At 42.9% G+C, this 27862-nt stretch overlaps 1 protein-coding gene across 1 annotated transcript in view; it reads right to left on the bottom strand.

Annotated features, from left to right (window-relative positions):
• The window catches only part of UBA6 (ubiquitin like modifier activating enzyme 6), a 45083-nt gene extending 19028 nt beyond the window's left edge, over positions 1 to 26055 (bottom strand). The window contains exons 1-18 of the mRNA XM_079949360.1: positions 25927 to 26055; positions 24399 to 24440; positions 21691 to 21750; positions 20261 to 20355; positions 19901 to 19929; positions 18494 to 18588; positions 16067 to 16178; positions 15227 to 15307; positions 12454 to 12576; positions 11389 to 11512; positions 9690 to 9793; positions 8682 to 8744; positions 8199 to 8275; positions 7351 to 7417; positions 5513 to 5656; positions 4049 to 4116; positions 1331 to 1409; positions 579 to 659 (exon numbers count right to left, since the gene is read on the bottom strand). Of these exons, the coding sequence (XP_079805486.1) occupies positions 579 to 659; positions 1331 to 1409; positions 4049 to 4116; positions 5513 to 5656; positions 7351 to 7417; positions 8199 to 8275; positions 8682 to 8744; positions 9690 to 9793; positions 11389 to 11512; positions 12454 to 12576; positions 15227 to 15307; positions 16067 to 16178; positions 18494 to 18588; positions 19901 to 19929; positions 20261 to 20355; positions 21691 to 21731 (1383 nt within the window). The 5' untranslated portion in view covers positions 21732 to 21750; positions 24399 to 24440; positions 25927 to 26055. The remainder of the gene's footprint in view (positions 1 to 578; positions 660 to 1330; positions 1410 to 4048; positions 4117 to 5512; positions 5657 to 7350; positions 7418 to 8198; positions 8276 to 8681; positions 8745 to 9689; positions 9794 to 11388; positions 11513 to 12453; positions 12577 to 15226; positions 15308 to 16066; positions 16179 to 18493; positions 18589 to 19900; positions 19930 to 20260; positions 20356 to 21690; positions 21751 to 24398; positions 24441 to 25926) is intronic.
• Positions 26056 to 27862: the final 1807 nt, after the last annotated feature.

The raw sequence follows: 27862 nt of genomic DNA on the forward strand, positions 1-27862 counted from the left end.
ACAAGTTATGGTTAATATAAATCTTTGATTGTTTCTAGTTTGAATCAGTCCTGAAAGCCCTCAATTTGGTTACCCCCCCCAATGATTATTAAGAGAGAATTTCCCCTCTACCCTAAAAAATGCATGTCATCTTATATTGAGTAGTCATTCCTGTCCAGAAACAGATTCAAAATCATAGCTCTTTCCAATTAACAGGAATACAAAATGGAATGAATTCAGGTTTAATTTTACAACTAATAAATTATCGCCTAAAAATGTCACATAGCGATTGACCAACTAACCTACAGATGTATCAAAATTGCACTCCCTAGAATTCTGATAAACACATATTCCAATACACTGTGATTTCTGGAAGTTCAAAAAGAAACCAAAACATGGAAATGTGAGATTACAGAACCCAAATGTGTAGTTGTAACAAAGCCATTACATGGAGAAATTGGCAGGACAGAGATTCCCCTCCAAGTTCTATCACACCCAAGGCATAATAGATCTGATCTTACTAAGATCATAAAATAATTTTTAAACAACTTGCAAACAGAGTAAAAGAAACTGAAATTAGTATGGAAAACCAAACCTACCATGCCCCTTTCTCGTCCAGTGCCAACACCAAGAAGTGCAAAATTTTTCAACATTTCACAGCCTATCGCACCACAACCAACCTGCAAAGTAATATATGTATAAATTTCCAATCCTTACACAGATTATAAATTTCGATCCTTCAGAGAGCTAAACTTTTAGTTGAACTTCTTGTTTGATAAAACTAGAATACACAAAATTCTGGGGGGGGAATCCCTAAACTGTTATGCCAAGGACATATTGACATGCTATCATACCTATTGACTGGAAATTTAGATAGCCTTTCAATTGTGAAATGAAAGATTGAAGATACCATAAAGAGAAGATTATACCTAACTAAAGTATCTGAAGTTAAATACTGGACTGAAACGCATCAAAAGATGCAGAATTCCAGCTCCTACTATAAAAGGCATCGCTATGAGCCATCCGGGTATTTTGCATGTTTTAACCCACCACTATATGTTCTAAACTTCCAGGAAAAGGTAGTTTCAAAGTTCCAACTAATTCACAGAACAGTAATTTCTAAAATACTTGTCCACTGGGTTTTCTTACTGCAATATAATACAGACTACTATCCAACAAAGGCAATAGGGTCAGTGCTGTTAACCAGGCTGGTGGTTCAAGCCCACCCAGGGACAGCTGAGGGCAGGATTCCTGCATTGCACAGAGATGGACTAGATGACCCTTGGGGTCCCTCTTCCAACTCTACAATTCTGTGACATAATGTCAGACTTATCCTGCAAGCCATGCTTACCAAGAAAACATTCAGACGGTGCAGCTTCTGACACAAGGAGTCTCCAATGCAGGCTCTCAAGGCGTCGTACCTGTCCCCTCTGTTGCAGACAGATGTGGGAAAGAAGTGAAGATAACACTGACAGATTCTATCAAACATATTTTGCTGCACTGTGAAAAATATGAGCAAGCCAGGACTGAACTGATATTACCCTTGCTGGTACCTTTTCCCGGGAAAATCAGAGGCTTACTATGTCAGGTTCCTATTGGAAGACTGGACAAACGCTAGAACATTAGCAGTGGTGAAGTTTTTATCGGTGGTTGCAAGAACCAGTTGCAAGATCCCTATCTTTAAATCTGAACAAAATGCTTGTTCAACCTGGAGGTAGGCTGTCTGAATTGTGCATTGCTTTGTAACAATTTGTTGGGTCTCTGGACCGTAATAAAGATTGTATTGTATTGTATATCAAGCTGGCTTTAAATAAAATTAAATTAATTAACATTGATAGAAAGAGACAAAAATGTTTCAGAATTGCTTCACTTGTGTATGTCAGTGCAAAGGAACAAAGATGTTCATATTTTCCTAGCATACTCTCCTCCTTCCAATATCACAAAATAAGCATTTCTAAAAAGCATTAAACAACAACAACAAACAATAATAAGAATAATAATACAATTTATATACCACTATATACCACCCTTTATCAAAAGATCTCAGGGTAGTGTACAACATTAGAAACACATTACAAAACATCAATGATAAAACATAATAAAACCAAAATAAAAAGCATACTGACAGACAGCCTAATAAGAAAATAATAGTAACAGTCCCTCTCCCTCACACATTGACAGGCTGTAGATTATTTAATAGCCATTAGCTTGGGTAAAGAGGGATGTCTTTGCTAGTGCCTGATGTAATGATGGTGCCAGACGAGCCTCTCTGGGGAGAGCATTCCACAATTGGGGAGCCACCACAGAAAAGGCCCGTTCTCTTGTTGCCACCCTCCAAACCTCTCTGGAAGGGGGGAACATAGAGAAGGGCCTCAGATGGCAAGCACAGGGTCTGGGTTGGTTTGCATGGGGACAGGCTGTCCTTAAGGTATTGAGGTCCAGAGCTGTGTACATACACAGCTGTCAGTTGAAGGCAACACTTTAAGCATCTGAAAACTTATGCCACATAAGTCTTATCAGTATTTCAGGTGCCATATTCTCATTGTTTTGTGTTTTGTTTTGTTTTGCTCTAAAACATGGGTAGGCAAACTAAGGCCCGGGTGCCGAATCCAGCCCAATCACCTTCTAAATCCGGCCTGCAGATGGTTTGGGAATCAGCATGTTTTTACATGAGTAGAATGTGTCCTTTTATTTAAAATGAATCTCTGGGTTATTTGTGGGTTATTTGTGGGTCTGAGGGACAGTGGACTGGCCCCCTGCTGAAAATGTTTGCTGACCCCTGCAGTCAGGAAGAGCCAAAGCTCAGCTGCACAGCACGTGATTTGCATGAATAAGGTCCCACATTCAATGCCTAGCATCTCCAGGTAGGTCAGTGTAAGACTCCTGCCCGAAACTCCGAAGGGCCAGGGCCAGTCAATGCAGAACGTACTGAGCTACATAGATCAATCGTCTGCCTTGATATGCTCCTCTGGAATCGGATAACCTCATCTTCTCTGAGCAGAAATCCTGCTTCAATGGGTTAGGACAGAGAAGAGGAGCATTTTCATTCTGAGCATCACATTCCCTCCTAGGTGGGCAGGGCTAGAGGCAAAAGCAGGCTGCGCAACTGATGTACTCTTGCCTTCCCATCCCGTAAAGCCAAAGGCATTACCATAATTCAAAGACACATTCCAGCCAGGCAAAAGCATTCAGAGAGGGCAGGGGAGAGGATCCTTGAGAGATATGACTTGGGGAGAGTATTGAGGGCTGCACAGAGGGCCCTAGCTCTGAGGTTCCCAACCACTGGGTGAAAAAAGTACACACACGTACATGTTTTATGTAAGTTCATTTAAATATGCATGCCTTCAGACACAACAACAGCATTCGTGTGGTTACCATATTTTTCGCCCCATAGGGCGCACCAGCCCATAGGGTGCACCTAGTTTTTTGGGGGGGAAATAAAGAAAAAAAATTATTTCCCCCCCCCCAGGTGTGGGGCTGGGGGAAGCCCGAGCTTCCCCCGACCCCAGCCCCCAGAACAGGCTGCTATCCGCAAGCCGTGGGAGAGCTGCGCGAAGCCGGAAGCCTGGGGCGTGCTGAGCTCAGCGCGCCCCAAGTTTCTGGGTGCAGGCAAGCTCTCCGCTAGCCGTGGGAGAGCTGCGCGAAGTCGTGCAGCTCTCCCACGGCTTGCAGAAAGCTTCCTGAAGCTTGGCGAGCGAGAGGGATCAGTGCGCACCGACCCCTCTCGCTCTCCAGGCTTCAGCAAAAGCCTGCATTCGCCCCATAGGACGCACACACATTTCCCCTTCATTTTTGGAGGGGGAAAAGTGTGTCCTATAGGGCGAAAAATACGGTATCTTGGGATTGGGACCAGGAGGATCCAAATTCGCCGGATGACCTTGAGCAGTCACAATTTCTATCCAACTAAACAGGTTTGTTATGAAGGTAAAAATTGGTGGGAAGGGGAGATAATTTACGCTACTCTGAGTTGCTTGGAAGAAAGGTGGAACATAAATGTTGAAGAAGTAAACAAATTAATTGATTAAGGAACAGAGAGAGCATGAGCAGCTTGATTGTGCCATTTTTTTACCTTGGAAGGAATTCTTCATGGCTCACTTTTTCTAGAAATGTGACTAATTCAAATGCATCAGTATACAGCTGGAGAAGGAGGGGGGGAAAACAAGATTCAGCATGTCTTAAAATGTTTAAACTACACTAAAAATAATAATATCTATTTTATTACAGCATACAACCTGGGGGGGGGGGGGGCAAAATCTGAACAAGATATTAGACTGGTGTGATAGAACTCTAGACTGCACCACTTCAGACGGCTGGTGGCGTACTGCATTAATTACGGCTCCCCCAACATAAGAAGTTCCCTTCATGTGGCACACTAGCACAACAGCAAAATGGTTGCTTGATCTTTCTCCACAATGTTTAGTATAAGCAGGGAGTAGTTTGGTTTTTTTTTAAGAAGGGAAAGCCTACAGAAATGAATGTCATACTTAAAAAGAGTCTGAAATGATATACTGCAATGCTTTCTTACCTCCCTCTACCAACTCTTTTATCTTTCGCACATAAATCGGTTCTTGCTTACTTCAAAACAAAACTGATGTGTGCAACAAGCAATATATATCTATGGGATGATTTGCCAGCAGACTAGTACTATGTTTCATAATTTACTATTTCTCAGTTTAATATTGTTTTATTAGTAGCCTTTGGTACTGTGAATTTAAACATCCAGAAAATACAGTGGAAATAACCTTAATACAGTGGACGGGTTGCAAATGTCATCTGTGCGGGATGCACGTTCACAACCCGCAGTGTTCGCAACCCGCATCTGTGCATGCACAGGTTGCGATTTGGTCTTCTGCGCATGCGCAAAGCACGATTTAGCGCTTCTGCACATGCGTGATCGCTGAAACCTGGAAGTAACTCGTTCTGGTACTTCCGGGTTTCGGCAGTCCACAACTCGAAAAAACACAACCTGAAGTGGCTGTAACCCGAAGTATGACTGTACTCTCATCTGTAGTAATTCCTTATAGTAATGCATCCTATCTTATAGTGGGAACACTCCAATAAGGCAACACAGCAGGAATGATTGGTGAGAAGGGCTGCTGCCATGAACCGGTTCGGGGGCAGCTCATGGGCCAGTTAAATGACCCACATGGGCTGCTTGTGGTCCTTAGGTTGCTGACCCCTGCTCTAGACCATGGTGGAGTATAATGAATGAACACTGTACTCAGGTGTCAACTCCCCCCCCCCCCTTGGGGCTTAATTCATTACTTCCTGGCAAACTATACGAACAATCCTGAAGTCTCACTCAAACCGAAAGGTTGCCAGTTTGGACATAATAGTAAACTATGGCTTGCTTAAATCTGAAATACAGAATTAAGGCCTGGATGCAAGAAAGGGAGAGTAACGCTCATGCACAAGTGTCATTTGCTATTCTCCACCATCTTTGATGGTTCATTTGAACACAAGCAATATTATGCTCACAGAATGCTCTTGTCCCTAAATTTATGTAACCTAATCCAAAACAAAGAAAACTGACCCACTGTTGCAGGGGAGAAAATTTTCCTGTCACTGCTTTCAAGACTTCTTGACTGGCAACACCACCGAGTGCTGCTGTAAGAGGTGCCAAAGATCCCTGAGCCATCCTTGATAGCCATTTCACCATGTCTTCGTTAACTTGAGGCTACAATTTAAAAACAAAGTAAGAACATGTCTGTATACAAATAGCGTTGAATTCTTTAAAATTAGTGGGTTGCTGACTTGGTAAATTGGTGCACAGTAAACATGGGAAGTAAAGCACATTAGAGGTAAGAGCTGTTTCTCAATTAAAATTCAGTTCTCAGCTTCTGTCCCTTTGATTAGGGCAATCACAAACTGGTAACTGAGCTTCTCACTGCATGAGGTAGCCATGGCAGACCTAGAAAACAAAAATTATCCTCCAACATGGCCTGTTAGCCTGGAATACATTTTTGCATGAAGAATGTTGGAACAAGAGCTCCTTGAAAGCAAGAAACAGCTAACAGGAAAACATCAGCGAAGCTACATTTTTGTTTACATAACCCTCACTGGATTACAATCTTTCTATTCTTTCAAACTGTTGCTCAAAATTTGTCTTCAAAAGCTTGGGCAATTTCAACTTAGGTAAAGGGACCCCTGACCATTATTAGGTCCAGTCGCGGATGACTTTGGAGTTGCAGCGTTCATCTCGCTTTATTGGCCGAGGAAGCCGGCGTACAGCTGGTCATGTGGCCAGCATGACTAAGCCGCTTCTGGCGAACCAGAGCAGCGCACAGAAACACCGTTTACCTTCCCGCCGGAGGGGTACCTATTTATCTACTTGCACTTTGACGTGCTTTCGAACTGCTAGGTTGGCAGGAGCTGGGACCGAGCAACGGGAGCTCACCTCGTCGCGGGGATTCAAACTGCCAACCTTCTGATCGGCAAGCCCTAGGTTCTGTGGTTTAACCCACAGCACCACCCACGTCCCTTACTGATGTAAAAACAGTGCATACAGAAAAGTAGTAGAAAAGCAAAAGGAACCAGGAAAAGTGTGGAAGGGAAGTCATATGGTATATGTATACATGCTGTATTTGGGATGAAGTTGTAAGTGAGACAGGGGAGGGGAGGGGGGGGTTAAATATGCTCTGTTCCTCTTTTTGAAAATGCAAATAAAAAAAGAATTGACTAAACCTTTATGTAGACTATACATTAAAATCCGAAAATTTAATAGAGCTGTTTCACATCATAGTGTCACATAGTGAGGATAACAACACAATCCCAACAATTGTGCCCATTTTTAAATGAGAAGCCACATAACCTCACAGGGCTGTTCTGAGGATAAAATAAGGAGAATAGTTGCTCATTCATTCATAATATGTATGTGTGTGTTAGTAGTAAGATGAGTGTGTAAGAGATTAAGAGTTTGAGTCATGCATAAGTTTCATTGGTCAATATTAACATTTCCTATATAGTGAGGGGGGGAGATAAAAATAAAAAAGTAAAAGACAGATTTAGATGGCATGTCCCTCTTTTGAAATACAAATTCTCAACAGAATGCTCACTAAGTTAGCTAAGCTGAAGCAACCATGGAAACCTGTGTAATACTTTTGGAGGAGCTGAGCGATGGTCTTAATTACATTTCTGCAGTTTCCATGCATGTCAGCTTTTGACTGATGCAAAAGAAGGTACTATAATGCATCACAAAGATGCTCAGGTGATAAAGATATAAATGTAAAACATACAAGAGAGCCAGCAGAGACCAACTACAGCAGAAAACTGAAGCTGATGAGGGATCTCACAAAGTTCAGTTCAACATTTAAATGCACCATGCATACTACAATCACAGGTGAGTATGCTAGATAGCACAAAATTACTCACTTTGCCTTCCAATGTTTTACTTATGGACACTGCCATCTTCAGCATCTCTTCGGCATCCTGAAGGCACCTGAAACCCAAACAAAAAGCATAGCATCTCTGCTCCATGCAGCACCTCTTATATCTGCTACCAGAGCTGGGGCCACCTAATGAGAATGTCCTGGCCTATGTGAGAATGGCATTTAGTTGATTCAACAGCCAGGAGATTCAGCTGCATTTATTGGAACATTGGAAAACAAATGAAGGGGGGACTTGCATACATTTTTCCCTTGCTCTAGTGACTGTTGTATCACTGACTATTTTATTGTGTTTTAAATATATTGCAAGGTGCCTTGAGAACTTCAGTTAGTAGGCGGGGTATAAATTCTCCTAAATAAATACATAAAATAGAAGAAATCACAAGGTGGTTTTAGCCAACCCCCCACTCCGCTTTAATATCTTTTTAATCCCACCCCCAAACACATACAGCATTGTGGACAATAGTTCCAATTCATGGCCGTGAAGCAGTGGAGAGTCTTAAATGTTATATGAATACATCATAGTCTATCCTCAACTAGACAACAGTTGAAGTTTCTTGTAAAACCGACATAACAAATTGATTCTCTGCCCATGACTCTCCCAAGTAGCAGGGATAAGAAAATCATGGTCACAATTCTGCACACATTTAGGCGGATTAAATCCCACAGAAGCCCAAGTGATTTGTAAAGAGCTGAACTGTGCAAGGGATTGCAACTCAGTTAATTAAATAACCTGATGAGTTACAGTTTAAACTGCTATCTCTCCACCTCTAACTATATTAACAGTGTACCCAACAACCCAAACTTTGTGCAGCTGTGGTACAGATACGTTACCCAATTGTCGGCATACGAGCAAAACTCTCTTGAAACTGATTCAACGCAAGCATGGCAATGTGAATTTGCAGAGGGGCCTGAAAGGAGGAGAAAATAGTGGATGATCAGTAATATGCAGAGCAATCACATAAGAAGAAGTCCGTATACTCCAAGGCAAAACTTTCCAAACTGTGTCATGACACAATAGTGTGTCGGCTGCAGTGTGTAGGTGTGTCGCATTAATGCTCCCCACGCTCCTCCCAGGGATAGAAAGGGGTTAGTTTAACTTCCACTTTGCTAGTAAAACTCACGAAATGATGCATGTCTAAAAAGCATGTTACCAGCATGAAAAGTTTGGAAAGTTCTGCTCTAAGGACTAGCTAGCTACATTAGCTTGTTACAGCAAGAACAAGAGCCACTAAGGCCTTAAGGGAAAAACAAATGCAGTATACAATATTTAAAAAACAAAGTGTCATATTAAAAACAAAACAAAGCAAAACCAACCTCAGGCTTGCTGAAATCTGCAACAAGGCATGTTGGGTTAATCAACTGCTTCTCCAGCTGTTGCTAAAAGTTAAAAAAAAAAATCAATTTGCACACACTTTAGAACAGAAGAAAGCAAAGTACATGCAAGCATTTTTAAAATTTCCTAAACCTTCCCAGGATTAGCTTGCAAACTTTAGCAGGATGTAACTGTAGATACAATTCAAAAAATAAACCAGAAATGGGAGTCATCATAGCTCGCTAGGAACACATTAAATGGGAAAGACTGTTGGGGAGAGGAAAACATACCTCTGCACCACAGATACAAATTTCACTAGGAGCAAGGGATGGGTTTAGCCTCCATCACAATGAATGCACCCTTTTACTCTCTGCTATGTAAGTGAATAGGTGCCGTGGTACAGGAAAATGTAAAGCACAAAACTTGTAGAAAACATTGCAGTGGGGGGGAAAGGAGTTTGGAACACATCCTGTTCCAAGTTACAAGGCTTAAATGTGCAACTTAAAAATGTGTGATCTGATGTACAGACCCTTTGCAACGCAAGTGAGAAGACCAGGAACTGTACCTAACCTTGTGTTGTGCTCTACAGGTACTCTGAGGCAAAGGCTAAGAAAAGATGTGTAGACTGCTTCCTTGAATCTAGGGGCTTCAAACACCTCCAATGGTGTTTGAATCAAGGGAGAAGAACTGTCCCTGAACTTATACCTCCAATGTACTGCAAACCCCTTTGAAGTACAGCACAACCACCAGAAGAAATGAGAGACGTTCACCATAGCAAGGAGGTGGGGGTGGTAGGTGAATTTATGTATCCCTGATTTTATGTTCTGACATTTTAACATAAGCTTGCCCTTTTGAGATCAAGTTATACAGGTGCCTCATGTGGAGAAGGGCTAAATAATATTTTTATTCAAAAAGTCAGATCTCTGGCCTGAGCACCAAGCTTAAATGATTTCTAGAGGTGAAAACAGATGTGATCACTGCTGACTGTTGTCTTTATGCGGGGTACTTACAAAATGGAATATCTTAGGTGTCTTTATTTGGATAGCTATGCCACCATGTAAGTAAGGTTCCATATTCACCGTATTCCCAATGCTAAAAGAATAAGGTGATACCACTGTAAGAGAGGAGAAAGTGTAAATCACTGTTAACAAGATAGTTAAATGAAGCAGAACTACAGAAAGAGCAGAAAAACACTTTTGACTTTATACAGGATCTGCAAACCTAAATGACTTTCAAAGAGTTAGCACTAAACATGTACAATTCTCTTAGGCGGTGGACTCTCCTTCATTAGAAGCTTTTAAGGAGAGGTTGGCTAGCCATCTGTCATGGATGCTTTAATTGAGATTTCTGCATTAGAGGGGGTTGAACTAGATGACCCTCAGGGTGCCTTCCAAATCTACAATTCTATGATTATGCAAAACAAGCACATTTCCACAATGTACAGTGGTACCTCGGGTTACATACGCTTCAGGTTACGTACAGACTCTGCTAACCCAGAAATAATAGTGCTTCAGGTTAAGAACTTTGCTTCAGGATGAGAACAGAAATCGTGCTCCGGCGGCACGGCGGCAGCAGGAGGCCCCATTAGCTAAAGTGGTGCTTCAGGTTATTTACAGTTTCAGGTTATGAACGTACCTCCGGAATGAATTACCGTATTTTTCGCCCTATTGGACGCACCAGCCCATAGGACGCACCTAGTTTTCGGGGGGGGGGGGAGAAATCAAGGAAAAAATATGATTCCCCCCCCCCCCCGCAGCTCTGGGAGCAGTGGACAGGCTGCACACAACCTGTGTGCTACTCCAAGACCTTCTCCCTGCTTTTGCAGGAGGTGGCGGAATTCCCCCAATTCTACGCGACTCCTACGGGCTTTTCGACCAGGAGGGAAAAGGGACTGAAACGGCCAGTCAGTCCCTTCTCCCTCCTCGGGGAAAAGCCCCCAAGAGTGGCACACTCTTCAAAGGGTGCGCAGCTCCTGCGGGCTTTTCAACGAGGTGGGGGAATTCCCCCACCTTCTAGAAAAGCCCGCAGAAGCCGCGGAGCCCCTTTAAAGAGTGCACGGCTTTTGCCTGCTTTTGTGGGAGGTGGGGGAATTCCCCCATCTCCCGCAAAAGCCCACAGGAGGGTTGGAGAGTAGCGGGAAGGCATCGCGCGCCTTCCCGCTGCCCCCCATCCTCTGGGGCTGGCGATGGAGGAGGCGCTGCTTTCCCCCACCGCCAGCCTCAAAGAGCAGACTCTCCTGGCTTCAGCGGAAGCAACGCAAAGCCTCTGGAGCGCAGGCTTCGGAGGCTTCACGTTGCTATCGCTGAAGCCAAGGAGCCTGCATTCGCCCCATAAGACGCACACACATTTCCCCTTCATTTTTGGAGGGGGAAAAGTGTGTCTTATAGGGGGAAAATACGGTAAGTACTTAACCCGAGGTACCACTGTATTTAACTCCTGTTAGTCATGGGGAGAAGCTTAAGCAAGTTGCTGAAGTTCTGCCCTCTATTTAAAAGCCCGAGTTCAAGATTTGACGCAGGCATTTCTACAGAGAGTTTCACGCCATGTCTCCCAACTATGGAGCAATGCTGAACAACAATGTTGTGAACTGGCAGCAACAGAGTTAAGGCAGCGCACACAGCAGAACAACATGAAAGGAAAATGCATTTCTATCAGTTTGGAAAACAGTGGCTTCGCACAAGCAGCAAAGCTATACAAAACATGGCTTACCAGTTATTTGATGTGTGGATCCATTTAAACACTGCATTCCATTAACTTCCCGGAAAGTTACAAACTGTCCCGTTTCAAGCTTATGAGGGTTATTATCAAGGCAAGTGACAATACCAGGATTGGACTGAAATTGTAACACAACAAAAATTAGTAGGGGGAAGAACCGATTGCTAGACGTTGCCACACAAACATTCTCTTGGCTCATACAAATACACAGATTGAAAATCATTGCAACTGCAGCATAGATACTGCCAAAAATTCACTTGTGTGGCAGAATCTAAACTGGCAATAGCATTGTTTTTCATTTTCAAAAAGTTTCACTCTTTTAAGTTACATATTTAAAAGGACAAATATTCTCCTTTCTTCAATCCATAAAGATGCAACAACCTCGGACACCCAAACCTGAAACAGTTCTTTATTATACATAAAACTAAAGGTGATGTGGACATCTATGACCAGATGCCCACTACCTGTATTTCCGAATAAATGACCAGAAGCCAAAGGTGTACTGTTATTTTTCAAATACAATAGACAGTACCTATTTAAATGCCTGTATAGTTTCTGAGCTGAACCCACCCAAAAAGTATATTCTTAGCAGTGTAGATGAAGCCCTGGGTTTGAGTCATAGCGTACATAGTTCTGGGGTATCAAGAAAGGGAGTCACAGAACTGGTAGGGACAGTCACTTCTGGCACCAAGAAAAGGGTATGTGTTTTCTCTGTTGATGATACAACAAAATAAAATCACAGTAATGATTTGCCTCATATACCCTTTTCACTTGCCCAATTCATGCACTTGAGAAAAGCGGTAATTGTGTCTATGCTGCCAGAGTAGCATGTGCTACAGTTGCAAGTTCTGTAACACATAATTCACAATTCATGAATTATTGCAGCTACACTTGGGTAGTTCCTATAGTTATGTTATACGCAAGCTAATGGCACATTGATGGCATACTTTTTTAAGTTTAAAAACTTTGGGGCTAATTAGACCCCACCACACTAGCTTCCTCAGAATATACTGGACTCTCAAACTGGACTGATATAGTAAAGCTTGCTATCGTTCTCACCTGAGATATGTTCGAAATGAAGATTTCTTTTGGCTCTTCACCTGTGGTGTCCAGGACTTCAAATTCATCACCAAAGTCACAAAACAGACGTGCCCATATCCCGTATACATCTGCACTTATAAACTATACGAAAGACAAGTAAGTTAAATAAATTTCACAATCTTGATTCAAAGCAAAGAGATAAAATGTAAGATGATTTCCCCCGAATCATTCGTCCTTCCCAAACATTGGTTTGACTGCATTATGTATACAATTTCCTGTAGGGAAAGCTCCACCTCATAAAGGTACTAAAGTACCGTATTTTTCACCCTATAGGACACACCGGCCCATAGGACGCATCTAGATTTTGGGGGGGGGGATAAAGGGGAAAAAAATTATCCCCCCCCCCCAGGCGCGGGGCTGGGGCGGGGGAAGCCCGAGCTTCCCCCGACCCCAGAACGGGTCCCAGAGCGCAGCTTCGGCATCACTCTGGGAGCTTGCCGGGCTGGGGGGATAGCTTCCTGAAGCCTGGAGAGCGAGAGGGGTCGGTGCGCACCGACCCCTCTCGCTCTCCAGGCTTCAGCGAAAGCCTGCATTCACCCCAAAGGACGCACACACATTTCCCCTTCATTTTTGGAGGGGAAAAAGTGTGTCCTATAGGGCGAAAAATACGGTATATATTTGAGGACATATAATCAAGATCTCTTCCTTGCATTTGCATGAGGTGTGAAAATTTTATCTGCTTCCTCTTCCAAGAGTCAAAAAGTTACCAACCCTTTCTTTCATTGACTAAAAAGCAATTTTTTGCTTATCCTGACTGGATCAGTTTTTGATTACAAGGAGAAAAAATGGACAATTCAAAAGTAAAGGTTGCCTTTGTCTGGAAAACTTCCAGTTGTTGTGAATTTACCATGGCGTATAACTTTCTGCTTCTCCTTGCCTCTTTACCTCAGAATAACAGAGCTCTCTCTATTTTTACAAAAAGATTACATAAGATTTGAAGAAGCCTGGTAGCCATTACATCTGCTAGATAGAGTCAAATGAAGGATAACATGCCTAAACAAGCTTGTCGTTTCTAAATTATGTATTTTGCTATTTTATGTTTTCTTCCCTTAATTTTAAATGCCATATAAATCCCAATTTCCTTAAATAAATTTATTTTTAAGTGAATGATGTGCCTTGTGGGTTTATTCTCCACCAGCCCATTATTCTGCTCTGTCCAGCATATTACCTGGTGTGGTCCCCAAAAACCATGGGGTTTCTTTTTGTATAAGGATTTTAATACAGCATTCCAGCCACTTGATAAAAGGTGGCTGGTTCATGGTGAAGGAGATTATCCTTTAGGTACCAAGGTCCTCAGCCACTTAGGAGCTCTATAAAAGTTTAAATCAGCACTTTGAACTGTGCCCAAAAACTGACTGGGAGTTAGTATAGTTATTTTAAAACTGATGAGATTTGCTGACTGGGCATATGAGCATTCTAGCTTATTTATTTTGCACTAACTGTAGCTTCCAACAATAGCAGACACACATACAGCAAACTGCAGCAATTTAAACAAGATGCTCCCATAGCACGGATTAACTGTGGACAGAAACTCTCTGTCCAGGAGGGATTGGAGCTGGCAGATTAGGCTTAGGTGTGTTGAAAGGAAGTTTCTGCCACCAAAGCCACTTGGGTCTCCAAAGACAAGCCTGATCTTTCAGAGGGAATGTAACCCTAATCAGAACAGGATCAAATCACATCCCAGGTCAAACAAACCACCCACAAATTACCACTATATTGCCTGGGAGCTTTAGCTTATATGAGCTCCCAACCAACTGAATACCAAACCCAGCAATTCAGCGAGTTGGTCCAGAACAATACCATGGTCAGTGGTATGTGTAATGGGGTATGGGGTTGCTTGTGCGTAAGTCGCAAACTGCTCCGAGCTGAGTAGTTTGGTTAAAACTTTCCCCAGGCTGGACAGTCAGTACACCGTGACTGTCTCAATCACTGGCAGAATCCGTCAGTGGGCGTTTCCTGAATTTCTTCCAACATAGAAGTTCTTTCACACCCAATCGCCACCTGCCTTCTCTGCGCGAAACCTTTCTGCGCAGAGTGGGCGTCCCCAGAGGAGGTCCCGTGCTCTCCCCACTGGTCTCGCTGGAACAGTCCTGGAGCCTTCTCTCTGAAGTTCCCTCAGACTCCCCTTTCTCCCTGGCGTCACGTCTATTTCCTTCCCCAGCGGAGGCTTCCTTTCTCTCCTTGCTGGTTCCCTCTCCAGCATCCTTTTGGAGCCTCACCACCCCCCTTGGTTCCGATGGCAGTTTCCTGACAGTATGGAATGCTGCTGAGGGGATCCAAGAGAATCAACAGGGTCACACTGCCTACTTCTATGTCAACACAATGGAACCTGTTTCTTACTGAACTTCAGCCTGAAACTGGATTAAAATAAATTAATGTGAGCAATATCATTCAGAAATGTCTGGAGCTGTGTGACCTCTAAGTGCCCGGCACCTGGATTCCATATACTCAACATACATGCAGCTGGAAACTCCTCATATACCTTCATTTTGTTCTCACTACTCAGCTCTACTGTACTCTAAAGGGTTCCAACCTCTAGGAGGAAACTAATAACTTAGTTCTTCATGGGCATTTGGCACAGGCATATCCAGGAACAGAACAAGGAACAGCAAGTTATAAAAGTGTCTGCATGGAAATAATTTAGCCTTGTAACAGATATGGAGAAGTTCTCAGAAGTAATGGGCACGGCCATTTTTGGTCAATATATTACATTCTCACTGCTTTGCATTACCTTAATAGGTGGGTGTTGCGCACGGCAAAAGTCATTTATCTTCTTCTGCAGTGACAGCTTCATCTCAGTTACTATGACACACTTTTGAAAGAAAAATCCCAGAGATAAATTCTAAGTTATCAAAGGCAATGAACTTACTAGTCAAATATTCAAGTTTCTTCAAATGGTAAGTTATATAGCAGGCTTCATCAACACCAGGTCTCCAGATGTTTTTGAGACTACAATTCCCATCATCTCTGACCACTGGTCCTGCTAGCTAGGGATCATGGGAGTTGTAGGCCAAAAACATTTGGACGGCCAAGGTTGAGGAAGCCTGTTATATAGCCACAGCCACAAGGATTTCCACATTTCTGACACTGAACTATGAGCCATCAGAACAAGCATTCCAGCTTCTCTTAGCCTTGGTATCTCTCTCCCACCTGGACAGGTGCTTCGCTTATTCTACTCAACCAAGGTGCAGCTACAGGACTTGAGGGAAGGGTTAGTATCTCAGTTTGTGCCCATGCAAAAGCTACAAAAATTCCTCTTGCCTCTAAATGCCTTCAGACTACCCCATGAAGTGAAAGAATTATTCCACTCATCCACCACCACCTGCAAGTCCTCTGCAAGATGGAGATGGGGTGGGTTCTCTTGTTTCTACCTTTAAGTATCTTCAAATCCCTCCCAACAAAGTGAGATAGTGAACCCACCCCTTTCTCAAGTATTTTGTATTTGCAAAGGGACTCTGGGAACGTTAAGGAAAGTCAGGAGTAGTCATAAAATAATGATTGCCTACCACAAACAGCCAAAATTTGCAGACCCCTGAAAAGAGGACAGATGTTTCAAATACATGCCACATACCTGGTACTGTCTGAGGAAAGAGATGTCTGTAACTTCATTTAAAGGGGCAGTTGATGACATCACCTGGACATATGGGTTCAGCTCTGCAATGTGATGAAGGGATGCCTCACCTCTGAAATACATTTTTCAGTTGCATTATCAATAGGTTATACTTTTAAGTTCAACCTTTCAAATATGGCACCAAACATTACCAGAGCACCTGCTAACATAAATGTTCAAGTTAGCCATGATTAGTACACCAACTTTCTGGACGGTTGAAAAGTACCAATCATCCAAATTAGGAAAACATCCCTACCTGGTTGAGTTATTACCTACCAGACAACCAGTTATTTATAAAACTGTGTGAACTCTGTCTGTCTGACTGTATGTATGTATGTAACTTCGATCACATGATTTTGAAAACTCTAATGATTTAGAGTTCAGCATTATCTACTGAAGAAAATGTTTCAATGAGGAAATGATTTTACCAAGGGGCAACCAAAGTGGGGTGCTCCACAGGTTCTTGGACTATAACTCCCATCATCATTGGCCAAGCTGATCTACCGTATTTTTCACTCTATAGGACGCACTTTTCCCCCTCCAAAAATGAAGGGGAAATGTGTGTGCGTCCTATGGAGCGAATGCAGGCTCCTTGGCTTCGCAGCGACGCGCCTGACCTGGAAGCCGGAGGAGGAACAGAAGGGTCTCCTTCTGTTCCTTCTCCAGCTTCGCTGAAGGGCGCTGCACAGAGAGAGAGAACTGCACAGCGCCCCTTGAGTGACGCGCCTGTCATGCGAAGCCGGAGGAGGAACAGAAGGGACTCCTTCTGTTCCTCCTCCCGCTTTGCAGCGACGCGCCTGTCCAGAGAAGCTGGAGGAGGAACAGAAGGGACTCCTTCTGTTCCTCCTCCTGCTTCGCAGCGACGCCCGAGGAAGAACAGAGGGGTCTATTTCTGTTCCTTCTCCAGCTTCGCTGAAGGGCGCTGCACCTTCTCCCTCTCTGCGCAGCGCCTCTCCTGTGAAGGAGAGGCGCTACACAGAGAGAGAGAAGGCGCAGCACCCCTTGAGCGACGCGCCTGTCATGCGAAGCCGGAGGAGGAACAGAAGGGTCTCCTTCTGTTCCTTCTCCAGCTTTGCTGAAGGGGCAGTGCCCCTTCAGCGATGCACCTGTCCTGGCTTCTGCCTTAGCCCTGCGCAGCCTCTTCGGGCAGGGGGAGCCTTCATCCCGCTGCCCTGAAGAGGCTTGGCGTGGTTATCCCAGAAGCCAGAACAGCCACACGGTATCCCAGAAGCCAGATCCCTCTTGCTGTTCTGGCTTCTGGGATTCAGAATAATTTTTTCTTGTTTTCCTCCTCCCAAAACTAGGTGCACCCTATGGAGCGAAAAATACGGTAACTTAGCCAACATCAGCTGGTTAAGCAAAGGTTTTACTTAAGTCACCTGTGCTTCTGATTCAACTGTTAACTACAAAGGTTAAATGTGCAACTGTGATCTGTCACCGACCATCATTTTAATTGCAGATTTCACACAGAACTTAGCTTTGTTGAAGTCAAATTTGTCCCTCTGAAAAATATTTCACACTCTAATTTAGGTATAAATGCATTATCTACTGAAGAAAATGTTTCACTGAGGAAATATTGTAGTTATGTGTGCTGTAAAGTTTTCCACTGCTGTATTTTCCCACAGAAAGTTTTTTTCCCCACAGAAATGCAGTGAATCTTAACAGAGGACAATATCCTTGAAGGATACAACTCTCAATCTATGAAAGCCTGAAATGCCCTGTCACACTTTTGTTGTTGTTAACCAACTATTTGCAACATTGATGCCACTAGAGAAAGAACACAAGGCTGAAACAACATCCATCAACTGGAAATATTATTTACCATATATAGTGGTGATCACATATTTAAGCATATCATTCTGTCAAACAATGTTTATAATACAAATAATTTTATCATAGTATTGTGGGTTTTTTAAAAGTACTAGATTATATGTAAAAGTAAATTGATTAAAGCATTTTGTATCATATTGCTTTCCTTTGATATTGCTTTCAACTGAAAAAGGGATCCATATTAGTTACAAACTACTAATGTAAAATAGCAGAACTAAAAAATCAGTAGCTACTGTTTATCTTTGGCTCCCACATATCATCTATTCAGCACAGATAATGGTGTGGATTTACTCCTTCACACAAAAGAATACAACAATTCTGCAGGATAATTGTACTCATTCTTTTAAAAAAAATCCATGAAAGATAAATGCAATTCCAGCTTCTCTGTTGCAAAAAGCTAACAGGAATCAATCCATTTTTTCTGAAAACACAGACTCTGAAAGTGACTAATAATAATAATAATAATAATAATAATAATAATAATGTACTTAAAACTGGTACAAAGTCAGACAAAAACCTTTAAAAGCTCACAGTATTTGTGAAGAATTGTACACACACCTGTTTCTTAAATTTAGAACATCATCTTCACGAACAAAAAAGTTTGTCCCTAAATCCCATGTCTTGCATTCCTTGGTATCATGGATGGTAAGAGCCTTCGGAAAGGATAAGGGATACAAGATTAAAATATATTCAAAGTGGCAATTATGTAAGGTTTTGTACACTGTGATTACGAGTCATGTGAATTTATCAAGCTTATAGCATAGGGCCAACCTAGACATTTCATTTGTTTTACAGTGAAGGGACACTGTTATCCAGCAACAAAAAATAATTTGCAAAAGTACGTAGTGAAGCACCATCGGAGGGAGGATTCATTCAGCACCACAAAGGACACTGAAATGCAGTGACCAAATTTAAAATGCAGAAATCCTAAATGAAGACTTCTGGTGCTGAGGAATATTGAGAAGATATTACTGAATTCCACAGAAGTTTTGGAAGAGCAAACACTTCCCACTGTCCCCAGACAGGACCATTTTCTTCTGTTCTGGACTGTCCTTGCTCTTCACATCTCCGATTGTGTTTTTTACCCATGACAGCACATATAGGTAAAAGGACCCCTGACCATTAGGTCCAGTGGTGACCGACTCTGGGGTTGCGGCGCTCATCTCGCTTTATTGGCCGAGGGAGCCGGCTTACAGCTTCTGGGTCATGTGGCCAGCATGACTAAGCTGCTTTTGGCAAACCAGAGCAGCACATGGAAACGCCGTTTACCTTCCCGCTGGAGTGGTACCTATTTATCTACTTGCACTTTGAGGTGCTTTCGAACTGCTAGGTTGGCAGGAGCAGGGACCGAGCAACGGGAGCTCACCCCGTCACTGGGATTCAAACTGCCAACCTTCTGATCGGCAAGCCCTAGGCTCTGTGGTTTAACCCACAGCGCCACCCATGTCCCATGCCAGCACATATACAAAAAGTAGCTTATGGACAAGTCCTAAATGCTTAAAAAGATCCCGTATGCTGCAGGTATTGATTTTTTAAAATAATATTTGAGGTCCTTTACCAGAGTTTTAGTTGCCATCTAATAGAACCAAAATGCCTAAAAACAGTCAATGTATTTCAGTTCTTTTTAAAGCAGAACTATCAAGATGGAATTCTTTAAGTCAATGGAAAACAAAAACCCATAATGCCTCTTGGAGAGCAGAGAACAGCCCTATCCTCTAGCATGCCAGTGCTTAGATGGTGGCACATGCACAGCTACTCTTCCCACAGAAAACATGCAGTATTTCATCTTAGACACTCCAGCACTACAGTCAAATCTGTTGGCATGCCACATTTAGGAAACTTGTGTTAATAACATTTCACTCGGGAAATGGTAATGACTGAAATCTACGAAAGTATCATCAGTTATTTGAGGAAACATTATAATTTTAAAACAAAATTTACTTAGAAAAAAATCAATCTCCTTACCTTTATTCCTGCAAGAACTATGTTCTTAGCTGAAAAAGATGAATATTATAAAGTTAATTTATTAGATTAATTTTCATCAAGCCTCTTTGGCCATAGTTCAGTTTTTTAACTGCTCCATGATCTTCGAAAAACAGTAATTCCTTCTCAATCCCATCCCTATGAATTACACAACTGTTAAAAGAGAAGCTACAGAAATTCTATGCAAATCCACTTTCATTATAATCTGTAACAAAGATATCAGCCATATAAACAAATCCAGAAGTCAACACAACATTCATTAAAGACTTAAAACTTAGTACAACATAAATTTATGCACATTTTAACATACAACAGGGAGAAAAATGGTGTTTCTTAAATTACCTATCTCCACTCCAAGCCCACCCATTCCACTCAGGAACACATGGGACTGAGCCATCTTCTGCATTGCTGTGTCTCCAAGAACATACCTCTGCCGGCTATGTGCAATTAAGAAAAGAAAAAAGGAGTAAATAGCCATAAAATAACTATTCATTGGCATGATCCCTTCTACAAATGGGACTACTTAACGAAGAGGATCCAAGTGGACATCAGGAAATCACTATGAAATAGCAAAATTTGGATATTGCCTATTATCTGCAGGGTACAGAGTTTCAACACAAAATAAGCATTACCACTGGTACTTTCAACATACAGTATACAACAAATGTATACTGCAGTAACATGATTTTCAGAACATTTGCCTTTCTTTTGTATTCTTACTCATGAGCACTAAGCCAAAGGCTATAATCCTGCATGCAGATGAAATGGAATTCAAGCAGTCTGTGTGGAGGACTACAGCAAAAGTAATCTATGATGCTGGCCAAGAACATTGCCATTTTCAATTTCCAAGCTAGGCCATTGTTTCGGCACATGACGATAAAGACATTCTATCTAAAGAAAATGCCACTTAAGTCAAGTACAGAAAATAACTAAGGGCTTTCCTTAAACATAGTTTTAGATGAGATTATGCATTGTTCTTTAAACACAGTACAAAAGACTTGCCTGAGATTTGACAGTTATCATATAATCAGCACCTATTTCCCAAACGCTATTTGAATTTGCTCTTCAGTCACTGCAACAAAGGCTTTTCAGTTATGCCAATATAGACTATTCAACTGTATGTAAAATAGCAAGTTGGCAATAGCTAAACCCCTTTAAAGATCAATAATCACGGCAGCTATGCTGTGCTCCATACATCAGGAACCACTAGTATTTGAACTTTAGTGAAAACAAGCCAAATCCATCATTAGTACTATTATGAATCTACTATGCCTCACTATGTTGCTAAATTACTTACCTGTATAATAATAATAATAATAATAATAATAATAATAATAATAATATATTTGTACCCCGCCCATCTGGCTGGGCTTCCCCAGCCACTCTGGGCGGCTTCCAAAAAAATATTAAAATCCTCTAATACATCAAACATTAAAAGCTTCCCTAAATAGGGCTGCCTTCAGATGTCTTCTAAAAGTCTGATAGTTGTTGTTCTCTTTGACATCTGGTGGGAGGGCGTTCCACAGGGAGGGCGCCACTACCGAGAAGGCCCTCTGCCTGGTTCCCTGTAACTTGGCTTCTTGCAGTGAGGGAACTGCCAGAAGGCCCTCAGCGCTGGATCTCAGTGTCCGGGCAGAACGATGGGGGTGGAGACGCTCCTTTAGGTATACTGGACCGAGGCCATTTAGGGCTTTAAAGGTCAAAGCAAGCCAAATCCATCATTAGTACTATTATGAATCTACTATGCCTCACTATGTTGCTAAATTACTTACCTGTACAAAGCATCATCAATTTCCATAGAATCTGCTGCCATTCTGATATATTTGCTTGGACTAGAAGTAGAAAAGATAGGTGTGATCACCAACAAAAAAGCAACACAGTTCATTCACTTTTGTTTTCCCAACTGAGCTAATACATGAAAAGATATGTACAGAAATAAGAATTTTAATAATACTGGACTATACAACAACAGGGGTGATATGGTCGCTGCCCTTAAAGGAGGGAGTATAACCCATACTAGACAAACAAGAGGCCCAAATGTTAGAAATTTAGAAATGGGAATGGAGCACAGTGAGACAATGGCTACCATGCAGTATCTGCCAAATGTAAGGAACTAGCAAGAGCACCCTTTCCTTGTTGATCGTTTCTAGCAAAACAGAAAAAAATCATCAAGTTTTTAGAAACCTTTCTTTTAAGGGACTAAAAAATAAACAGATTTTAAATCGTTAAGCACCTGCAAGTCTCCTAGGTTCGCTTCAAAAGATAATCCTTTTAATAAGTACTTATTAGAATCCAATATTGTATGTCTGCTAAAATCAGTGTTTTAAGAAATGTGGATGCATTTCAACCTTGTATATGCTGTTGAAACATATTGGGGGGGGGGTGAGAAAGAGAACTGAGACTGGCCCAAGTCAGTGTGCATTCCTCTGTAAACACATATTGGGAAAAGTGAAAACATTGCAGGTCTTGCTAGCATATACTTTGAAGGCCTTTAGCGCATATCAACTGCTACTTATGTCCTTTTTCAGGCAGTTTTTGAGTTCTGAGGGGCTGCACAGAAGAAACAGCTCCACTTCCTGTTTCAATCAAAGGTTGGTTTTAAGAAGCACTAGTCATTCTTCCTGCCATAAAGCATAGAAATAGAGACATAAGCCTTATATTTTTGGACAATGGAGTCTTGCAGGGGTGAAACTCTAATAAACACCGATTGGATCTTTAGATGAGATGGACATTTTCTCTCCATTCCAAACAAGAGAGAATTTATCTCTGTGACCCATTCAAGTCTGCGTTGAAACAAGACAGTATTTGTTTAACCAAAAATGAAATATTAAGTTGCAAAGCTAATGGCATCCAAGAGCTGTTGCATGGCCTGGTCAATGCTCTGTACTACGTTTTGAATGAACTGGGGGTGGGGTGAATCTTCTTTTGAAATAAGTGAGTACTCTCAGTTCTAAAAATATTTTATTCTTGGACATGTATCCTGGTAGATAATTATGATTATTGTTTTATTATCATTCTACCTCATGGATTTAGCAGAACTGGGGACAGGTCTCCTACTATTTCCATTTCTTACTGTTTCTTTGTAGGCTATTTGATCGTGGCCCAGTCCTGCAGAAATTCTGAGAAACCCTATGCTATTATTTTCATTTATTTTATTTGAAGTACCACAAGCCAGGATCAGATCTTATTCCTTTGACCCACAGCTGTCTTTGGGGATCTTTTGAATGGTTGGTTCCCTGTTCGAAGTTAAGTGTTACCTATATTTAATATTGATTTCATAAATAATTTTGATTTCATTTGACTCGTGGTTATGTTTCAAGTTACTGATGCTGCTCTTACTATTTTTTTATTATAGAATATATGCAAATATTCCTAGACACTCCCCATTAGATTATTATAGTTAAACAAGATGAGCCTTGCTAGTTCAAGCCAAAGGTCCATGGAGTCCAGCATTCAATTTTCCACAGTAACCAACCCTACACCTTACAGAAGTTAACAAGTGGGGTATGAAGACATTAGCCATCCTCTACTACTGCTCCGTAAGGCCATCCCCTACTGCTGCTCTGAATGAGGGACACGGGTGGCGCTGTGGGTTAAACAACAGAGCCTAGGACTTGCCGATCAGAAGGTTGGCAGTTCGAATCCCCGCGACAGGGTGAGCTCCCATTGCTCGGTCCCTGCTCCTGCCAACCTAGCAGTTCGAAAGCACATCAAAGTGCAAGCAGATAAATAGGTACCGCTCCGGCGGGAAGGTAAACGGCGTTTCTGTGCGCTGCTCTGGTTCGCCAGAAGCTGCTTAGTCATGCTGGCCACATGACCCGGAAGCTGTACGCTGGCTACCTCAGCCAATAAAGCGAGATGAGCGCCGCAACCTCCGAGTTGGCTACAGCTGGACCTAATGGTCAGGGGTCCCTTTACCTTTACCTTACTGCTGCTCCCCAGCAGCTCACACTGTCACTCTTTGATCTTGGAGATTCTGCATAGCCCCTGTTGAGACTTATTGTCCATGAACTTGTCCAGTGCCTGAGAAGCTGCCTAGGCACCTGGCCATCACTATGAAACACATCCTAGTCACTTTTGGGTCTGGCATGCTGGCGAACTGATAGTCATATACGGCCCAATAGTCCAGGAGGCCATGATGCTGATGATTCCTGAAATAGTAGCCTGATACTTACTTAACACAATTGTAAGGAGCCCTAGCACGATTTTTTACCTTGAAAGGGGCAATATAAACACGCTGATTCCCGGACCGTCCACGGGCCAGATTGACAAGGCGATTGGGCTGCATCCGGCCCCCGGGCCTACCGTTGCCTACCCCACAAGGTCTGAGGGACAGTGGACCGGCCCCCTGGTGAAAAAGTTTGCTGATCCCTGGCCTAGCCCCTCCATTTCGGTCACTGTCTTGTACATATGCCCATGGAAATAATAACAGAAAAGCAAACCTGGAGCAACAACTCAGGCACAGATACAGCAGCCTTACCTGCCTCCAAATTTCACAGTTCTGTCGCAAGGTGCACACAGTCTTTGATGCAGAGAGAGAGAGAAAAAGAGAAAGTCTCAACAACAGAGTGGTACACACTCTGCACATCCAGTTATTCTTACTTCTTGTCTTCCAGAAACAATGAAGCGTTTGGGGTGGGGTTTTTTTTTTTAGCTCCTTAAGGACAAACACATGTATTAATGGAAGTTGAAACATAGCATGGGCGCAGCCGAGGGGGCAGGGAAGCAGCTGCCCCCCATCAAGTAAATCAATAAAAATACTTAACTGAGGTTTGGGGGGCCCCCAACATGAAGCCTGTCCCGTGACATAAATCCTGGCTATGCCCATAAAACATGGCATGGAATTATTATTATTATTAGGGAGGGTAATTATGAAAGTTGAATGTGGCATAAAATTTTGAATTCTAGTGGTATTGTAATTATGGAAGCTGATACTTAATTTGAAAGGGGGTGGGGTGTAATTCTAGAAGCTGAAACCTGGCATTGAATTTTGGATATTTTTTGGGAGGGGGCACGTAATTCTAGAAGCTGAAACCTGGCATTGAATTTTGGGGTTTTTTGGAGAGGGGGCACGTAATTCTAGAAGCTGAAACCTGGCATTGAATTTTGGGTTTTTTTGGAGAGGGGGCACGTAATTCTAGAAGCTGAAACCTGGCATTGAATTTTGGGTTTTTTTGGAGAGGGGGCACGTAATTCTAGAAGCTGAAACCTGGCATTGAATTTTGGGGTTTTTTTGGAGAGGGGGCACGTAATTCTAGAAGCTGAAACCTGGCATTGAATTTTGGGTTTTTTTGGAGAGGGGGCACGTAATTCTAGAAGCTGAAACCTGGCATTGAATTTTGGGTTTTTTGGAGAGGGGGCACGTAATTCTAGAAGCTGAAACCTGGCATTGAATTTTGGGGTTTTTTTGGAGAGGGGGCACGTAATTCTAAAAGCTGAAACCTGGCATTGAATTTTGGATCTTTTCAGAGAGGTGGCACATAATTCCAGAAGCTGAAACCTGGCATTGAATTTTGCATCTTTTTGGCGGGGGGGGGGGGGAGGAAGGGGTAATTATTCTAGAAACTGAAACCTGGCCCTGAATTCTGGATTTGAGGAGGGGATGCAACTATAAAAGCTGAAGCTTTGGGGGGGGAGTTTTTGGGGGGGAGGAGGCTGTAATCACAGAAACTGAAACCTGGAGGTGTATTTTAATTTTTTTTTTTTGGGGGGGGGTGGTTTGCTAACCGAGTCATGGGCTGCCCCTTTCCCCACCACCCGAATTCACGTCGAACCCAAAAATAAAAATTGCCATGTGCCATGTCACGCCACGGCTTCTCTAATTCCTTCCGTCCCAGGTTCAGGCTGGGGGGGGGCTAAGGCCTGTGAAGACGACCCCCCCCATATCATATCATCCCCTCCTGGGTCGGACAGGTCCCCTCGCCCCGGCTGCCCCCTCCAGCCCAGCCTCGGCCAAGCGCAGGCCCGGCCGGCCTCCCTGGCCGCAGAGGCCTCGGCGGGTTCCTCACCCGACACCCTCCTCCTCCTCGCCGGCGGCGGCAGCGGCGACGGCTGCCTCTCCGCCCCGTCACGCGGCCCTGAGGGGAAGCGGCGGGGAAGGCGGGCCGGGCTCTGAGGGAAAAGGAGGAAGCGTCGGCGGCGTCCGCGCAGCTCCGAAGCCGGCGAGGCCTCGCTCCGCCCCGCGGCGCCCTTCCCGGGTGCAGGGAGGCCGGGTCCGCGGCGCCTCGCAGGCCAATCCGGGAGCCGGCGCCAACACTCCGCCTCCTGACAGGGCCGAGGCCTCCCTTCTCGCCGCCTCAGGCAAGGTAGGCCGGCGCTGGGCCAGGCGCTGCGTGTTTTCAACGACGCGTGACTGACGCGAACGTGTGAAGGAAGCAGCGCGCGAAAGGCGGGAAGCGCCCCGTCGGATTGGTAGGGCGGCGGCAACTGCTCTCAACTTCCTCCCGACTTTTTGCGTGGCTGGTTTTAATTTGTTTCTAGTCCTCATGATTGCACGATGAAATTCTCCGAAGCAGTAAGGCATGGGTAGGCGAACTAAGACCCGGGGGCCGGATCCGGCCCAATCGCCTTCTCAATACGGCCCGCGGACGGTCCGAGGATCAGCGTGTTTTTTACATGAGTGGAATGTGTCTTTTTATTTAAAATGCATCTCTGGGTTATTTGTGGGGCCTGCCTGGTGTTTCTACATGAGTAGAATGTGTGCTTTTATTTAAAATGTTGTTTGTGGGACGTAGGAATTCTTTCATTTTTTAGTATTGGAAGACACAAGAGTTACCCACGCTGGAGGAATGGCAGGCGAAAGTGATCGACTTTATGGGACTGGCAGAAATGACCGGCAAAATCCGGTTTAAAATATATCTTAAGAGCTACTATAAAATTGAGGAGTGCTAAAATGCTGAGGGAGAGGAAGACGTAGAATTGCAGCGGTAAATTGTGTTTAGTTTAGGGTGAAATTGAAAAGGAGAATGAATTTATATTTGATTGGCTAAGAAGGGTTGCTGAACAATTGTTAAAATAAAGGATGCAAAAAGGGGAAGGCATGGGGAAGTCCGGGAAAAGAGGTTTATGGAAATAAGGTAAAGAAATTATGATTTTTTTGTGTTTGTTTTTATGTTGTTTTTGTGTTTGTTAAAAATTGGAAATTAATAAAAAATTTATTAAAAAAAAAAAGGAATTCTTTCATTTTTTTTCTTTTTCAGAATATAGTCCGGCCCCCCACAAGGTCTGAGGGACAGTGGACCGGCCCCCTGCAGAAAAAGTTTGCTGATCCTTGTAGTAGGGTCTCAGACCGCCCCCCCCCCCGCACCACACTTTCAGAATGAAAATTTCCCATGCCAAATTTTCTTATTGATAAGAAATACATGGGAAGGAAAATAATAATAATAATAATAATAATAATAATAATAATAATAATAATAATATATTTATACCCCGCCCATCTGGCTGAGTGTAGGAAAGTTTTGCTTCTGTAGGAAAGCTTCTGCTTCTGTACAAACCGTTCTAGGTTGAGACATTTTCTCATCACCCCAGAATGTTCAAGTTCACACTTAGTTCATACAAACATGGCATTCTGACCTGTTCTTAATGCATAGTTGATCACATCTATGGAACGTGATTGATATGTTCTTTTAAGTCTTACATTATCAATCATTAAGTATTTGTTTTAGGTCTTGTTCTATTAATCACCAGTTATAATTTAATTAGGAGGTTTTCATGCCTGTCTAGTTCTGTGTTCCCTTTCTCAGCCTTTAATCTATTAGTGATTAATACCTATATGTATCCTTTGCTTTGTACTTGTATTAACCAATCAGCACCAAGCATATATGTGGCATGTATCCTCTGCCTTGTATTTGTGTTAACCAATCAGCAACAAGCACATATGTGGCAATGCTGTATTATTCAATAAAAGGGACTCCCCGAGACATGCTCGGCAGATGCCTCCCA

This window comes from Podarcis cretensis (assembly GCF_951804945.1).
Source record: "Podarcis cretensis genome assembly, chromosome: 13".
Lineage (NCBI taxonomy): Eukaryota > Metazoa > Chordata > Lepidosauria > Squamata > Lacertidae > Podarcis > Podarcis cretensis.